Raw genomic sequence first — 14642 nt, forward strand, 5'->3', positions numbered from 1 at the left:
TTTAATGTTTTCAGAGCGATAACAATTCAAAATTAAATTTCTGTTTATACTTTACGTTAATATGTAGATTGAAATACAAGTTAGAGTGTGTACTAAACTGAAATAAGATTTATATAATAGATTAATAAGTTATTAATAATAACTGTGCTACTAAATTATATAAATTCGAAACATGCAATTCAATATAAAATAGTTTAAGGAATAAAATAATCAAAACAAATTACCTATTTTAATGAAAGTCTGGCAAAGGTATAGCGATGCAACTCATTTCTTCCGACGAATTGGTCAGCTATGATATTGAGATCCAACGTGCTGGTGATGTTTCGGTGGCAATTTAATATGGTGATTGAATTAAGTCTGCTCTGTCCCATTGACGACCTTAAGTAACTTTTCAGCCTTCAAAGACTCGAAAACGATCCTTTCAGCTGTACAAGTGGATACTGGGACAGTCAATACAAGTTGTACTAGTTTAGTTAATTCTGGAAGCATTTTTAATGCACAGTTGTCACATTTTAGAAACTGTACAACTGAAGAAAAATTATCTAAGGAGTTTGAATTCAAAATGTCCACCATCATGTTACGGTGCAATGTCAGGCTATCAGAATCAATATCATCTTTAAAAAATTTGCTATGTCCATAACATCATTGCTTCTATTTGTGACGAATCTCTCAATGTTAACCAACAAACGTGAAGCAGCACTTTCAAATCTAGAAACAAGACATTGAACAGAAACATAATTTATTTTAAAAATCTTTGGACAGTATAAATTCTTAGGAGTGGAAAAACTGTGAGGGGCACTTCCTGGATCTAATCTTTTCAGAGTGCGTCTTTGGTGTGGTAGCTGTGGTTCTTGTAAGTGAAGGGATTGGACAGTATTTAAGATTTCTTCCCAAAACGTGTCATAGGTAGTTCTGATATGTGATAGGGTACCTGTCAGGAGCTGAATCAGATAATAAGCTTCCTGAAAACTCAACATTTTCTTCTGTAGCGCAGTGTTAATTGCATCAATGTGACAAAATATCTTATATAACGCACACAAGTAGAAATAGAAATTAAATGACTGCATTTGAAGACAAAAGCCACTTGCTTTAGAAGCAACGTCTGATGGGTCTGTTTCTGACAACTCTTCAAGAAACTCAATCAATTGTTCATAATTGGAATGAAATGATGACAATGATAAGAAGCAAACCACACATCTGGTTGGACAGAATGGTCTTAAACTGATTGCATCATCGCCTTGTAACTGGTTGAAGAATGAAAGTCTTTTGGGCGAATTTCTCACAAATAAAATTATCTCTTTTATAAAGTTCAGTACATCCCTGCTACCAGAAATACTCTTGACAGTGTTTTGAACGACAAGATTAAGTAAGTGAGTCAAACAGTGTACAAATAATGCTCGGGGTTCTTTTTCAGACAGCCTGGCTTTAACTCCTGAATACTTGCCTGCCATATTCCAAGCACCATCGTAGCACTGGTCTCTGCACTTACTTATTTCACAATTAAATCATATAATAACATCATTAATAATACGAAATAATGTTTCGGCATCTGTCTTGGAAGTTTCGTAGAATCCTACAACATTTTCTTGTCCCTCAAGATCGTCTGTAACTGTTCTGAAGCACAATGATACTTGTTCCTTTACAGAAATATCACACAATTCATCGACATTATGTAATAATATTTGGCTGTTTGAACAGATTTTATAATATCTCTCAATACACTGTGACTCATAATTTCCAGCATTTCGTTACATATATCATGAGAATACCTTTTATATGATTCGTGATACATCCACTTTTTAAATTCTGGACAGTCTTTACTTCTGGTCACATTCGGTTAATTACTCATATCATCCATGTGACCACGTATTGCAAGACCCTGCATAGCTAGATATCGGTACTGTAAAGAAGAATGCTACCCTAGATTCTTTCATCTGTACTTCCTTTGCGGTAGATGAACTGGCCTCATACATTCACCCCAGAATTTAAGTTATTTACAGCCAAAACACATTCACTGTGGTAATCAGATTTTTCATGAACCCGAAACTTCTCCAGAGCTTTCTTCCAGTTTTTAAAAACACTGTTTATGAAAGTCAAGTCATATTTGCTAGAAAAAGTTACCAGATTTTTAGAATAAGCTTCCCTGCAATATTTGCAATAAACAGCATCTGCAGTTGTATTATGCACTAGCCATGGGAAAGTTGATTTCCACTTTTCTTGATAATTTATTTTATGTATTTTCTTACAGTACCCATAAGTGTCTGTAAGTTCACTGGTGGACATATTAGATTGTACAGTTAGCTCATGAACATAACTAGAATTAGTAACACTGTTAACTTCAAACTTTCCATCGTCATCACTGGTAACAGGCAACGTTTGTTGATGTAGATGGCACTGTATTACTTGAATGAGCAATACCAACACCAAGTCTTGGTTTCTTAATGATATATCGATCCATGTTATACACATTAGATACACTTATATTATTAAATTACTAATTAACAGTTAAACTAGCAACAACTTGCTGAACAAAATTGCCATGAGACCACGACACAGTTACTATGCAATCCTGGATATTGACTGTTAAGTGAAAATTAAATAAAGCTCAATGCCTCAATGTATCTTGAAAGTCGCCATTGTTGGTGTGTTGAAATAATAATAATAATGTGAGCACAGTCCATTTCCAGCTAAATGTAATCATTGTCACTAACATGCCTTGTCATTTCTTTGTTTCAGTCATTTCTTCAGTGCCTCAAACTTACAGACGAAAAAACTATGAGAGTTTTATTTTCATCTGGCATCAATATTACATTTCTACATCTATTCAGCAAAGATATTTTTACATTAAATAGCAGTACATACCTCTGGCTTCACTATCCATATTGAAATTACCACAATTTGACACAATACACAGCACAGGATTCTTTTGTATCAGCTACAAGGGTCGGTCCGGTTTTTTTTTTACCACTACTGTACACCCTTCACAGTAGGCCTAAGTGTTAAAAATGTATGCCACCCTGTGCTAAACAAGGTTCTGATCGAATAATTTCGAGAGAAAAATTGTTCTGGGGCCAGGTATCGAACCCGGGATCTTTGGTTTAACATACCAATGCTCTTCCAACTGAGCTACCCGGGAACTCTACCAGACACCGATCCAATTTTTCCCTCTATATCCACAGACCTCAAAGTGGGCTGACAACCGTCAAGCAACCAACGTTGAGTGCACACTAACTTTGTGTGACTTAAATTATTGTGGTTTTCTGTTAACGAACAGTGATGTGTATTATGCAAATCAAGCTTTCAGGTATAACTTCCTGTAAAGTTGATTTGAATAATTTCGACGGAAAAATTGTTCCGGGGCCAAGTATCGAACCCGGGACCTTTGGTTTAACGTACCAACGCTCTACCAACTGAGCTACCCGGGTAGCTACTGTTTGTTAACAGAAAACCACAATTTAAGTCACACAGAGTTAGTGTGCACTCAACGTTGGTTGCTTGATGGTTTAGTGCGCACTCAACGTTGGTTGCTTGACGGTTGTCAGCCCACTTTAAGGTCTGTGGATATAGAGGGAAAAATTGGATCGGTGTCTGGTAGAGTTCCCGGGTAGCTCAGTTGGTAGAGCGTTGGTACGTTAAACCAAAGGTCCCGGGTTCGATACCAGCCCCCGGAATAATTTTTCCCTCGAAATTATTCAAATCAACTTTACAGGGAGTTATACCTGAAAGTTTGATTTGCAAGGTTCTGATTACCTCCTAACATCCGTGATTGCACTTCAGCACAGCTGAAAGACACAGGCTTCTCTAATTCTTTGTTTCATGTCTTCTCTAGTTGTTGGACGCACCTGGTAGAACATGTATTTAATTCTCTCCCACAAGAAGTCATTTGGAGCGAAGTTGGAAGATTGGGCTGGTGAAGCTACTGGTCCTCCTCGTCCAATCCAACATAGGGGAAATAACTGGTTAATAACTCATCGAGCCTTATGTGAAAAGTGAGCCATACAGTTATTCTGCTGAAGCCACATCATTAACCGAACCGCAAGGGGAACATCATGAAACAATTGGTGCATAATATTTCAGAGGAAGTTCTTCTCAAAAAAAGTATGACTTGTGTCCGAGGAAGTCACACCATGTGTTGAGGCTCAACACGTGCTGGTAATCCACTTCACTTAGCCGGTGTGGATTAGCCAGAAACCAGTAATGGGCATTGTAGGGATTCACCTGACTATCACTTTTTAAAGCTGCCTCATCAGTCCATAGAATTCTGAGCTCGAAATCACGATCCATGTTTAGAAACCAGTTGCAGAAATCGACACGATTCTGGAAGTCATGTTCCTCAAGTTCCTGATGGAGATGAATATGGTATGAATGAAATTTGTTGTCTTTCAGAAATCTAAACACTGTATTATGGAGCAATCCTGAGTCACGAGCAAGCCTTCTTGTCGGGGAGAATTAAAGACATGGTGTACCAGGTGTGTCCAACAACTAGAGAAAACATGAAACAAAGAATAAGAGAAGCTTGTGGGCCTCAATTATTTCAATTATACATTTTTCGTTCATAAGTTTTTTACACTTATGCAATCGTATTTTAAACTCCCGGGAGGTACAAAACTTCATTTGTACGTTCTAATTAAATATTTCTCGAAATTAGGTTTGCTGCAAAAATACTGTATTTTTGTTCCAATAGGTATAATATGACATGGACTATAATACGCACACCAATTTTTTATCCTAAAATTCAGAAAAAAAAAAATGGCGAATATAACATGCACCTATGCTGAAAACCACTCAAGATAAAAGAAAAACAGAGTGTCAATTTTAATTTGTTCGAGTCTGAGTATTTGTGTGCGAATATAATACGCACACCAGTTTTGAAGTCGACATTTTGTAAAAAAAAAAAAAAAAAAAAATATTATAATCACGTAAATATGGAAATATGGTACAATGTTGTGTTCAGTGTTAAAATATGGCTAGGGTTGCCAACTTTTTTTTTAAAGAAAATATGGGAGACAAAATTCCACATATAAAATAAACAAATTATTCAGTTCAGTTACTGATAAACAACTTTATTCTACACTTCGGCAGCTAGGCTTAAATTAAGAGTATTTTGAGACAGATTTTATCTCGTGTAATAGTTGAAGTCGAATGCAGTTTTCAGCTCTGATTTCATTAAATGTGTCGTGCTCATGTTTCGAAAATCTATCCAATTATTATTCATGAGATGAAACACCCTCTTTGTATGAGCATTACTACTTGATATGCTTAGAACAAAACTAGCCAGTTTTTCCAAATTTATAACATTAACACAGTTTGATTTTAAACGAGTGAGCACTAAAACCTATTCTTGGCAAGCACCATGTTCTATAAAGACTGCATATTTTAATGCATCTCTTGAACAACAAAATTCATCATATAATCAATCATCATTCACGGCAAAATCAAATGTTTAGAATAAAAAATGTTACATTATGCAAAAATAAGGGAGAAAAATGCTCGAAGAGAAGAATAATACGGAAGCTGGGAGACTGTTAAAAATTAAGGGCAAATAGGGAAGGTTGGCAATCCTAGATGTGGCCGACTTCGAAATTCCTTTCCTGGAAATTCGAAGCTATTCATTCTTGTCTCCATATGTGCTATCTTCAGTAAATCGGTTAAGAGCCAGTGGGAGAATCAATTCAGAGAGAAGAGAAAATATGCGAGTATGTACAGAGGGAAGAAATGGAACATTTTAAACAATGAGAAACAAGTGCCAAAGCTGTGACCACAATGAATACAGCTATCCTAACACCCCTCCAAACTGAAACTATTTTGACAGTAGACTTAACCTGATATGATGAGAAGGCTGATTGGTTTTTGAATTCCAATTAGTGGAAGAAAGAGGAAGCGTGTTTGTAACCGACTGTTTTCTTTTTTTGTAAAATAATCACATGCTATTAATATTTACTAATGCTATTTCAGATGTAATTAAATGTCATTTCAATTATACGTTTTCCTCACTTGTATGGGGTGAATATGGACTAATTCTTACTATTTTTTATTTCTTTGTGTCAAAGACTAAATATAATAATAAGAGTGTTTCTGTTTTTATTCGTAACGAGTGAACAAATTAACACTCATTATATTTATTCTTATTCACCCCATATTACAGTACTTTTTTTTCACATCCCCATAAAAACGTATAAATGAAGTTTTACTCTACATTTTCCTAAGATTCATTCGTAGACATGAATTTAAATGATGAAAAGATTCATCATTTACGATCTTTTTTTTTTTTTTAAATTGACATTTTGGAAACACTGACATTGGAAACACTTAGAATTTGTGCATTATGATCAGAGAGGCCATTGATTAATGGTTCTGTTGTCCACTGCTGTAGAGTAATGGTTAGTGCATCTGACCATGAAACAAGTTGGCCTGGGTTCAAATCCTGGTTGGAGTTTCTTCCCGGGTTTACCCTCAACGAATTGAAGCAGATTTGCTGGGTAACTTTTGGCATTGGACCTCGGCTCATTTTGCCATCATTAATATACATATCATCATCATCATCATCATCATCAATATCATAATAGCCTGGGCTATCCAATCATTCACAGCACAGGAGTGGTAAGCACAATAAGCCTCAGGCTTCAGTGTAAGCCTTTGGGTCTCTCCTCCATACAAGGAAAAAAACCGTTCTGTTGAATAGGAATTCAGTCTATTTTATCTATAAATCGGGGGTGCACCCAGGATTTGGTTTGGGAGGGAGGGGCTTTAGCTAATACAATGTACTTGTAATGTTAGTTACCTTCAGAGAACATAATATATAGCTAAAATTAATTTAAATATTAATTTCATTTATTATAAATATTTTCTTACATTTACAAACACAAATACACTATGGAATAAAGGACACTAACTTACAAAATATGAGCCTATTGAAAAATTTTAGTAGGTCTGCTCGCCTGCTGCTTGTTCTAAAGTACAGTACTTAAATCTCATTTTCAGAGTATGTCACAATTTAAAAGATTGGGTCATACAGAAAGTCACATAGGCTATATTTAAAGTACAAAATCAAGCATTCCTGCACTATCAGAGTCACAGTATCATAACATTGTCACATTCAAAGTAGGTAACTTTGTAGATATAATGTCTAGAAAGAAATTATCTATTCATTTAAGTATTGATGATGGAAAGAGAACTTAGGCTTTGGAAAACAGGAAATCATGTGATTCTGTAATTAAAAGTAAAATAGTTTGAGATGTGAATGGTGCAAGATGTTTCTCAGTTATTTCAGATGAGACGAGTGGTATGTTTCTGTTGAACAATTTTTTCTTTTTGTGTGTACTAGATAAATGATGATGGCTTGAAACCGTAAATAATGTCATTAATTTCAAAGGGTTATTCTTTGAGTTAAGTATTTAAAACAAAAAAGTTTAATACAGTTTTGCTTCTTTGCCTTTCTTTTCGAGAAAAAAAAAAATTATATGAAACATTTCATAACGTATTTTGGGAAAGCTATTGAATTAATTCCCAATATGCTCAGTCAGTTTAAGAGAAGAGTGTATTATGATAATAAATTATTGAAAGAATTTTACGATGAAAGAGTAATGGAACAGAGAAAAATTCTCTCCGGCACCGGGATTTGAACCCGGGTTTTCAGCTCTACGTGCTGATGCTTTATCCACTAAGCCACACCAGATACCCATCCCGGTGTCAGACAGAATCGTCTCAGTTTAAGTTCCAACTCTTGGGTTCCCTCTAGTGGCCGCCCTCTGCACTACGTCATAGATGTTTATGAACGTAGGACTAAAGTCCACACATGTGCTGAGGTGCACTCGTTATGAGTGACTAGTTGGCCAGGATCCGACGGAATAAGTGCCATCTTAAATCACGAATGTAGGACTGCGTAAATCACTTCGTGATTTAAAACGGCACTTATTCCGTCGGATCCCGGCCAACTAGTCACTCATAACGAGTGCACCTCAGCACATGTGTGGACTTCAGTCCTACGTTCATAGACATCTATGACGTAGTGCAGAGGGCGGCCACTAGAGGGAACCCAAGAGTTGGAACTTATACTGAGACGATTCTGTCCGACACTGGGATGGGTATCTGGTGTGGCTTAGTGGATAAAGCATCAGCACGTAGAGCTGAAAACCCAGGTTCAAATCGCAGTGCCGGAGAGAATTTTTCTCCGTTCCATTAATCTTTCATCGTATGATGGAGCAGAATATCTGCATGGAAATATCATATGTACTTCGGTACATTAAAATAATAGAAAGAATTTTAGTTTTATCTTTAAATGTGCAGAAATGTGATCCAAACCAATGGAAGTTTTTGTTCCGCAAATAAATTTTAAATCCTGCTGCAGTGTGACAGATGCAGCTCGTGTATATAAGGAAGGGTGAGACAACGAGAAAAAGAATGTAACACAATTGCTTTCAAATATGGCTCGGGAAATTTGATTTCTTGTATGTAAGTTTACCGATTACTACTTTAAAAATTAAAGTGGGAGGTAACTATTTCTAACTGGCTGAAGAAAATGCTCATAGTATGACAAAAGGAGATTTTTTAAATCATTAATTACATTTGTATAATGTAAAATAAGCTTTTCTTATTGGCTGTGTTCACCGAATATGTAATTAAAATTAAGTCGAAAATAAAATTGTTTGTACATCAGCACTATAAACAGTTTTTATCGTTAGTGAAAATCGTGCTTAATATGCCACATTATGGTACTATTGCTGTAAAATATTACCATGACAACTAAAACATCATGAATTCTATTAAGAAGGCATATCTTATATCATGAGATTAACATTATGAAATGATTTGTCAGTGCTATAATATTTAATATATATCAAATTTGTCATACCAACCTCTTTGTTCATAGACCATGATATCAAACAATACATCATTACAAATCTGATGTTATTTTTTTATTAATAATCTTTTACAATACTGTCGTACAAAAAAAAATAGTGTATGAAACTCATTTATAATGTTATACAATATTATTACATTCGTAAAAGGTACGAAACTTACTACATCCGTTTCATAACATTTACTCATGTAATAAACTGTAACATTATACACTTGTTTCATAATATTACTATTCTAATTTTGTTCGTTACTTCAACATGAAATAAGCATATCGTATTTTTATTTTTTCCTTCAGAGTTTTAAATGTTTTAAAATTTTGTATTCATAACGTGAAATATGCATCATTATCGTTCACAATCTCTAGAATATTCAATTGAAATGGGAATGTAGAAATATTTCTCAATCTTATCCATTTAGTTTGAAAGAAGCGTGTCTTATTGCCTGTATTCTCTCAACATTTAATTAAAATTAGGTTGTAGAGCTTATTTTAAATTATCCAAGATTTTGATTAATTTGAAACAAGCAGTGTTCATTCTCCGTTATAATAACACAGTTTAAACACAAAAATTAGACAGTATATCATTTGTATTTTTTCTTACGAGTTTAAATGGAATGTACATTGCATGATGGCATTGACCTTCAACACCCAGGTAGAGGGGTTTGTTCAGAGCAACACAATTTAATGTGTTACTCCCAGCTCGTTGTAGCACGCAGCATTGCAAGTTCTCATAATTCATGTATTTTAAAATGCACATTTTTCTGGAAAACTATTCAAAATATAGCAAAATGGTATTTTACTTTTTTGTTGCTCTTTACTCAAGGAATCACCACCAGAATTATTGACATTACTTACGGTTCATTTTTTTTATTTTAGTAGGTTATTTTACGACGCTTTATCAACATCATAGGTTATTTAGCGTCTGAATGAGATGAAGGTGATAATGCTGATCAAATGAGTTCGGGGTCCAACACCGAAAGTTACCCAGCATTTGCTCATATTGGATTGAGGGAAAACCCCAGAAAAAATCTTAACCAGGTAACTTGCCCCAACCGGGAATCAAACTCAGGCCACCTGGTTTCGCGGCTAGACGCGCTAACCATTACTCCACAGGTGTGGACCTTAGGTCCACCCTGTATATACGAGTATATGAGAAATTTTTATAATAAATGCCTCTAGAGAATGTAAAAGCTGGAAGTTTAGCACAAATAATTGCATGGATGCACAGAGTGCAATATCAATATAAAATAGGCCTATCTAAAGAGGTCAAGGGTATGATGAGGCCGCTGCCATGAGTGGCCTAACTATTCGCCTCGCACTCGGTAAGGCATATTCTCACACTATCGACAGGAGTGATGCATGTGCTTTCAGTAGGGCTGCCAACACTCAAAGATTGCTAAATTATAAATATCACTAAGGCATGACTAAAATCGCTAGCAGAAGTAAAAGTAAGGGAACTTAGCTTGAGAATGAAAAATTCTTTCCATTTTACTGGAAATACACAATAAAATCTGGTTCTGTGAGAGGGAGGGGAACTTGAGCTCCTTTAGCCCCCCTCCCCTCATAGGTGCGCCATTGCTGTACAACTTCCTGCTTGTATTCTGCTTGGGAAAAATACTGTGTGACTAAGGTTATAAGTCTGAAAAAGTGAGCTTAGTTTACTATTATGTAAGCCTTCTGATAGATAATTTATGTTTATGTCACCACAGATCACGAATTCCATACCAGGATGTGGTTTGTAAAGTATTTTCAGTACTAATAAATTTAAGTTGGTTATAATTTTTTTAAATTTCCCATAGGCACCCTATAAACACATAAGATAATAAAAGTTAATATCTCACAACAACTTGTATCCCACAGATTTCAATATCTTGTTCACCACAAAAATTACATACCGGTATATCATTTTTAATAAATAAAACATAATCTCTAATAAAAATACCCCCTTTTTGGAAGACATGTCTACAGAAATGAGAACCTAATAAATATCCATGTAAAGATGGTTGTAACATTATTTCCTGTTGTTTCATATGATGTTCAATTATACATAATAGCCTATATGAGGTTTATAATTCTGAAATGCTAAAGAAGTGATCAAATCATCAGTTTTTGTTTCAATCCTCTAATATTTTGATGAAAAACAGTGAAGTTACTGCGTTCAGAATATTTGTTACTAGAAACTTCAGGATATTCATAATTTAACTGAACTTGTTCCCAACATCTTATTGGTGGGAGATTAACCTAAAAAAGGAGAAGTTCTAACATTAACACAGGAATAATACAACTCTGCTTTTTAACATGGCTACCTCTGATGCTATTAACAATAAGAACCGAGCTTCTTGCCTCTACCATTCAGATGCAGTCCATGTAATTTATATTCATACCTTCTTATATGACATATCTATCAAATCAATGTGTGATGCCCCAGATCTGATTAAAGCCTGCTCAAGCCGTATATTCACACTCCAAACCCTCCTGTGAAGATATGGATGGCTTGTTGTACCTGCTAAAAAGATTGAGGAATCCCAAATTGGTACTATGGCTGCTCATTTCAATTATGTTGACATCTTTTTCAATACAATAGTTATAATTGTTATCCATGCTATACCTGGCCCACCCACTACAACTACATGTTCTCTCTTTAACTCTCTTTAATTTTTAACTCAAATTTCTTCATATTCTCAACAACATTTGTGAGGGGAGCAAAAGCTTTATATACACTGGATACCTCAAACTCATCATCCAGTTTCAACTTCAAAAGTGTGGAAATACTTCTAGCGTGGCTACTTCCTAAAATCAATACTTCACTCTTACTATTATCAACATTTTCAGTTTTTTGATAGACCTTCACTTGTGTCGAGACTGAGTTTCAGTTATCCTGATTAACATTCATTGGGTGATGTGATAAAAGATGAATATTCTCTTTTCACTCGTGAATTGCCTGTGGATGATAAAAATCCCTGAGGAGACAGTCTACTCCAGATTGGCCTTTGGTCCTTGTGTGGTGGTGAGTGAATGCTTATCTGCTGCAATTTGGTGTGATGAAACAAAAGCAATCACTTTTTACTCAGATATTTCATGTTTTCCTGAGCTATCTCTGTAGGTGACCCCGTTTGCTTTGTAAAGTGAAATGGCACAGTATATGATGATAGTTCATTCAAGAAGAGAACAAAAAGTGCGTAAAGACTCAACCGTATTTGACTGCGAAACTTTACATAAATTTTCGAAAGAAAATGTGCGGTGGATGGCCGATAATTTTTTTGATCATGCAGACGAAAGAAGAGGTGGTGCTATTAAACATGAACAAAAAGTACATTCATCACAGTACTGTATCAAAACATTTTCACGTGTACTAATAGAAAATAATTAGGAAGGACCCAGTTTCTTGCTAATGTTGCTATACATAAACAAAATGCCAGGAGTTCTACAATTTTCCTCTTCCTTTAGAAGTAGAAGATTGCACTTACGTGCAAATAAAAAAAAAATCACACCTTCATGAGGATGAATATATAAACAGAAAATGAGCCCCTAACATTAACGTGCAGACTACATTTAACACAGGAGAAATAAATGTTCATTAGTGTAGATGTCTCTTGGCGAGGCTCTGAAGCTACATAATTCTCGAATTTGGAAAAAATCTAGACATTTATAGAATTATGTCCAGATGCCATGCTAATGCAATGCTGTTCGGTGATGCAGGTTATGAATCATGCCCTGGCTGGTTACACTGTATAGAAATCTAAAAACTCACGCCTGTGATGGCTAAGTGCTCAACCCTTCAGCCTGTCATGCAGGCGGTCTGGTTCGAGCTCCGATCAGGCCTGGGATTTTTAATTGAAAAATGCAAAGTGACACTTGTGGAAGACAAAGTCGCAGTTGAGGTTTTTCTCGGGATGATCCTGTTTTCCAATATTAGGCATTGACATCATTCTGTCAACTTTCCATAGCATTCCCCAAATGCTGGCTGGTTACACATATAGGAGGCTGGCCTAGGGACGAGTAGGTTTGCCTGGTTGAAACCTGGGTATAAGGCAAGCCTTAGTGCAGTCAGCTGGAGCTGGTTTGGGGATGTGCCTAGTTTGAGGGCTAGCACAATATATCGTGAAAGGTCGCAGTGCTGGGTTGTAGGGTCCCCTCCAGAAATTTCATTCCATTCCAATCTAAGAACTCCAGTACAAAGATCCTAAATGCATGTATAACCAGAGTGTGTATCATAACTGAAAGACGTTTGGGTAGTTAAAACATCACTTTCCCATTCTCCGGAGCAAGATATGAATTCCACCATAAAATACCGTTCGACATTTTGTCATGTTTTATACTCCACAACATAATGAAATATCTCGATGCCGAGGGCTTCGAAGTTCCAGAACTGAATAACAATGAAGAAGATGGAATAGAAGTTGGAGAAGGCGATGGTGCACACAATAGAGGCAGACTAAACTAAAGGATAGATGAAATAGCTTCATCAGACCCACTGAAGTTGTGTGCAACTTGAAAATGGGTCACAATCTTGTCATCTATCCTTAATAAGCTGAACCCGAATCACGAAAGTGAAGTGGATAGGCATTAGACACACACACACACATAACAATTTTCATTGTTAGGAAAGTTTAAATTAATTACACTGATCATTTTTTCATAATAATTTTTAAATTTAATTACTGGTATTTCATATTCTTAGCGTAAAAACATGTTCGTGTAGTTCACTTCGCCACGCATCTCGCCGTGTGGCGATTAGGAAACAAGCCAACTATACATAATGGGTAAAAATATGCTGAAGCCATTTACCTTGCCTCACATCTCGCCGTTCAGCAGGAATCAAACTGGTTTGATTTTCAGGATGCAGCTGCCTGAAACTAGCGCTCTGATTGGTTGGATGTCGCACTGAAACATCATTATTCTATCTAGGGCTCTGTAAAGACTTTAGCAAGCTGAGAGCAATCTTCACCACATTAAATGTTATCACGTCGTAGCTCTTATGACAGTCAAGCAATTGCGCTGTAATTTTCAGGATTCATATATAAATGTCTTAAGGAAAGCATAGAAAAAAATTCGAAATCAGTATCTTTTATGGGAAGTGAAAAAAAAAATAAATAAACTTCGAAGTGATCAGTTCAAAATAAGCATTGACACCCTCAAAAGTTGATAAGCGACAAATTTTTTATTTTTCTCTTTAGAGGGTGGCCAAAGCAAGAGAAATGTTTAGAAAGAATGTAAATTACTTTTAAAAATGGCTTCTGCTCAAAATTCTTACTGGTGTTCGAGTCATGGGGAGCTAAACAAAGGAGTACCTGGTGAACTTCCGTATGCAGACACACTAAAATTTTGTCTATTAAAACTCCGGATTTTCATATAAATAATCACGCTGATTTCAAATTTGTTTTCAAAATTTTTCCATTACTTAAAGTTTTCGAGTTAATCGTGAGTTTTTAAATTCAAGGATGCACTGGAAGGAAAGGTGAACAGGAAAAAAGTTCGGGATAGAAGAAGATATCAGATGATAGGAAACATTAAGATTTTTGAATTGTATGTGGAGACCAAGAGGAAGGTGAAAAATAGGAAATTGGAAAATGCTTGGTTTGTTGTGAAAAACTTACCCATGGACAGAAAACTATGAAAATGAATTTTTTGCTAATGATAAATAATACAATTTAATTCATTCATTCATTAAGTGTTCTGACCAAGGGCAGGTCTTTCACTGCAAATCCAATTTTCTCCCTCTTTCCTATATTCTGCCTTCCTCTTTGTCTCCTCATATGACCCATATATCTTAATGTCGTCTATC

The 14642-nt window shown here is 35.6% G+C and overlaps 1 protein-coding gene across 4 annotated transcripts in view; it reads right to left on the reverse strand.

The window, feature by feature from the left end:
- The window catches only part of LOC138704960 (folylpolyglutamate synthase, mitochondrial-like), a 154332-nt gene that overhangs the window by 132153 nt on the left and 7537 nt on the right, over positions 1-14642 (reverse strand). For 2 of the 4 annotated variants that reach the window (XM_069833437.1, XM_069833435.1), the window contains exon 2: positions 11242-11363. The exons of the other annotated variants lie outside the window; for them this stretch is intronic. In XM_069833437.1, coding sequence (XP_069689538.1) covers positions 11242-11256 — 15 coding nt within the window. In that variant the 5' untranslated portion in view covers positions 11257-11363. The remainder of the gene's footprint in view (positions 1-11241; positions 11364-14642) is intronic. 4 annotated transcript variants of the gene reach the window in all.

Source organism: Periplaneta americana, chromosome 8, assembly GCF_040183065.1.
Source record: "Periplaneta americana isolate PAMFEO1 chromosome 8, P.americana_PAMFEO1_priV1, whole genome shotgun sequence".
In the NCBI taxonomy this organism is placed as follows: domain Eukaryota; kingdom Metazoa; phylum Arthropoda; class Insecta; order Blattodea; family Blattidae; genus Periplaneta; species Periplaneta americana.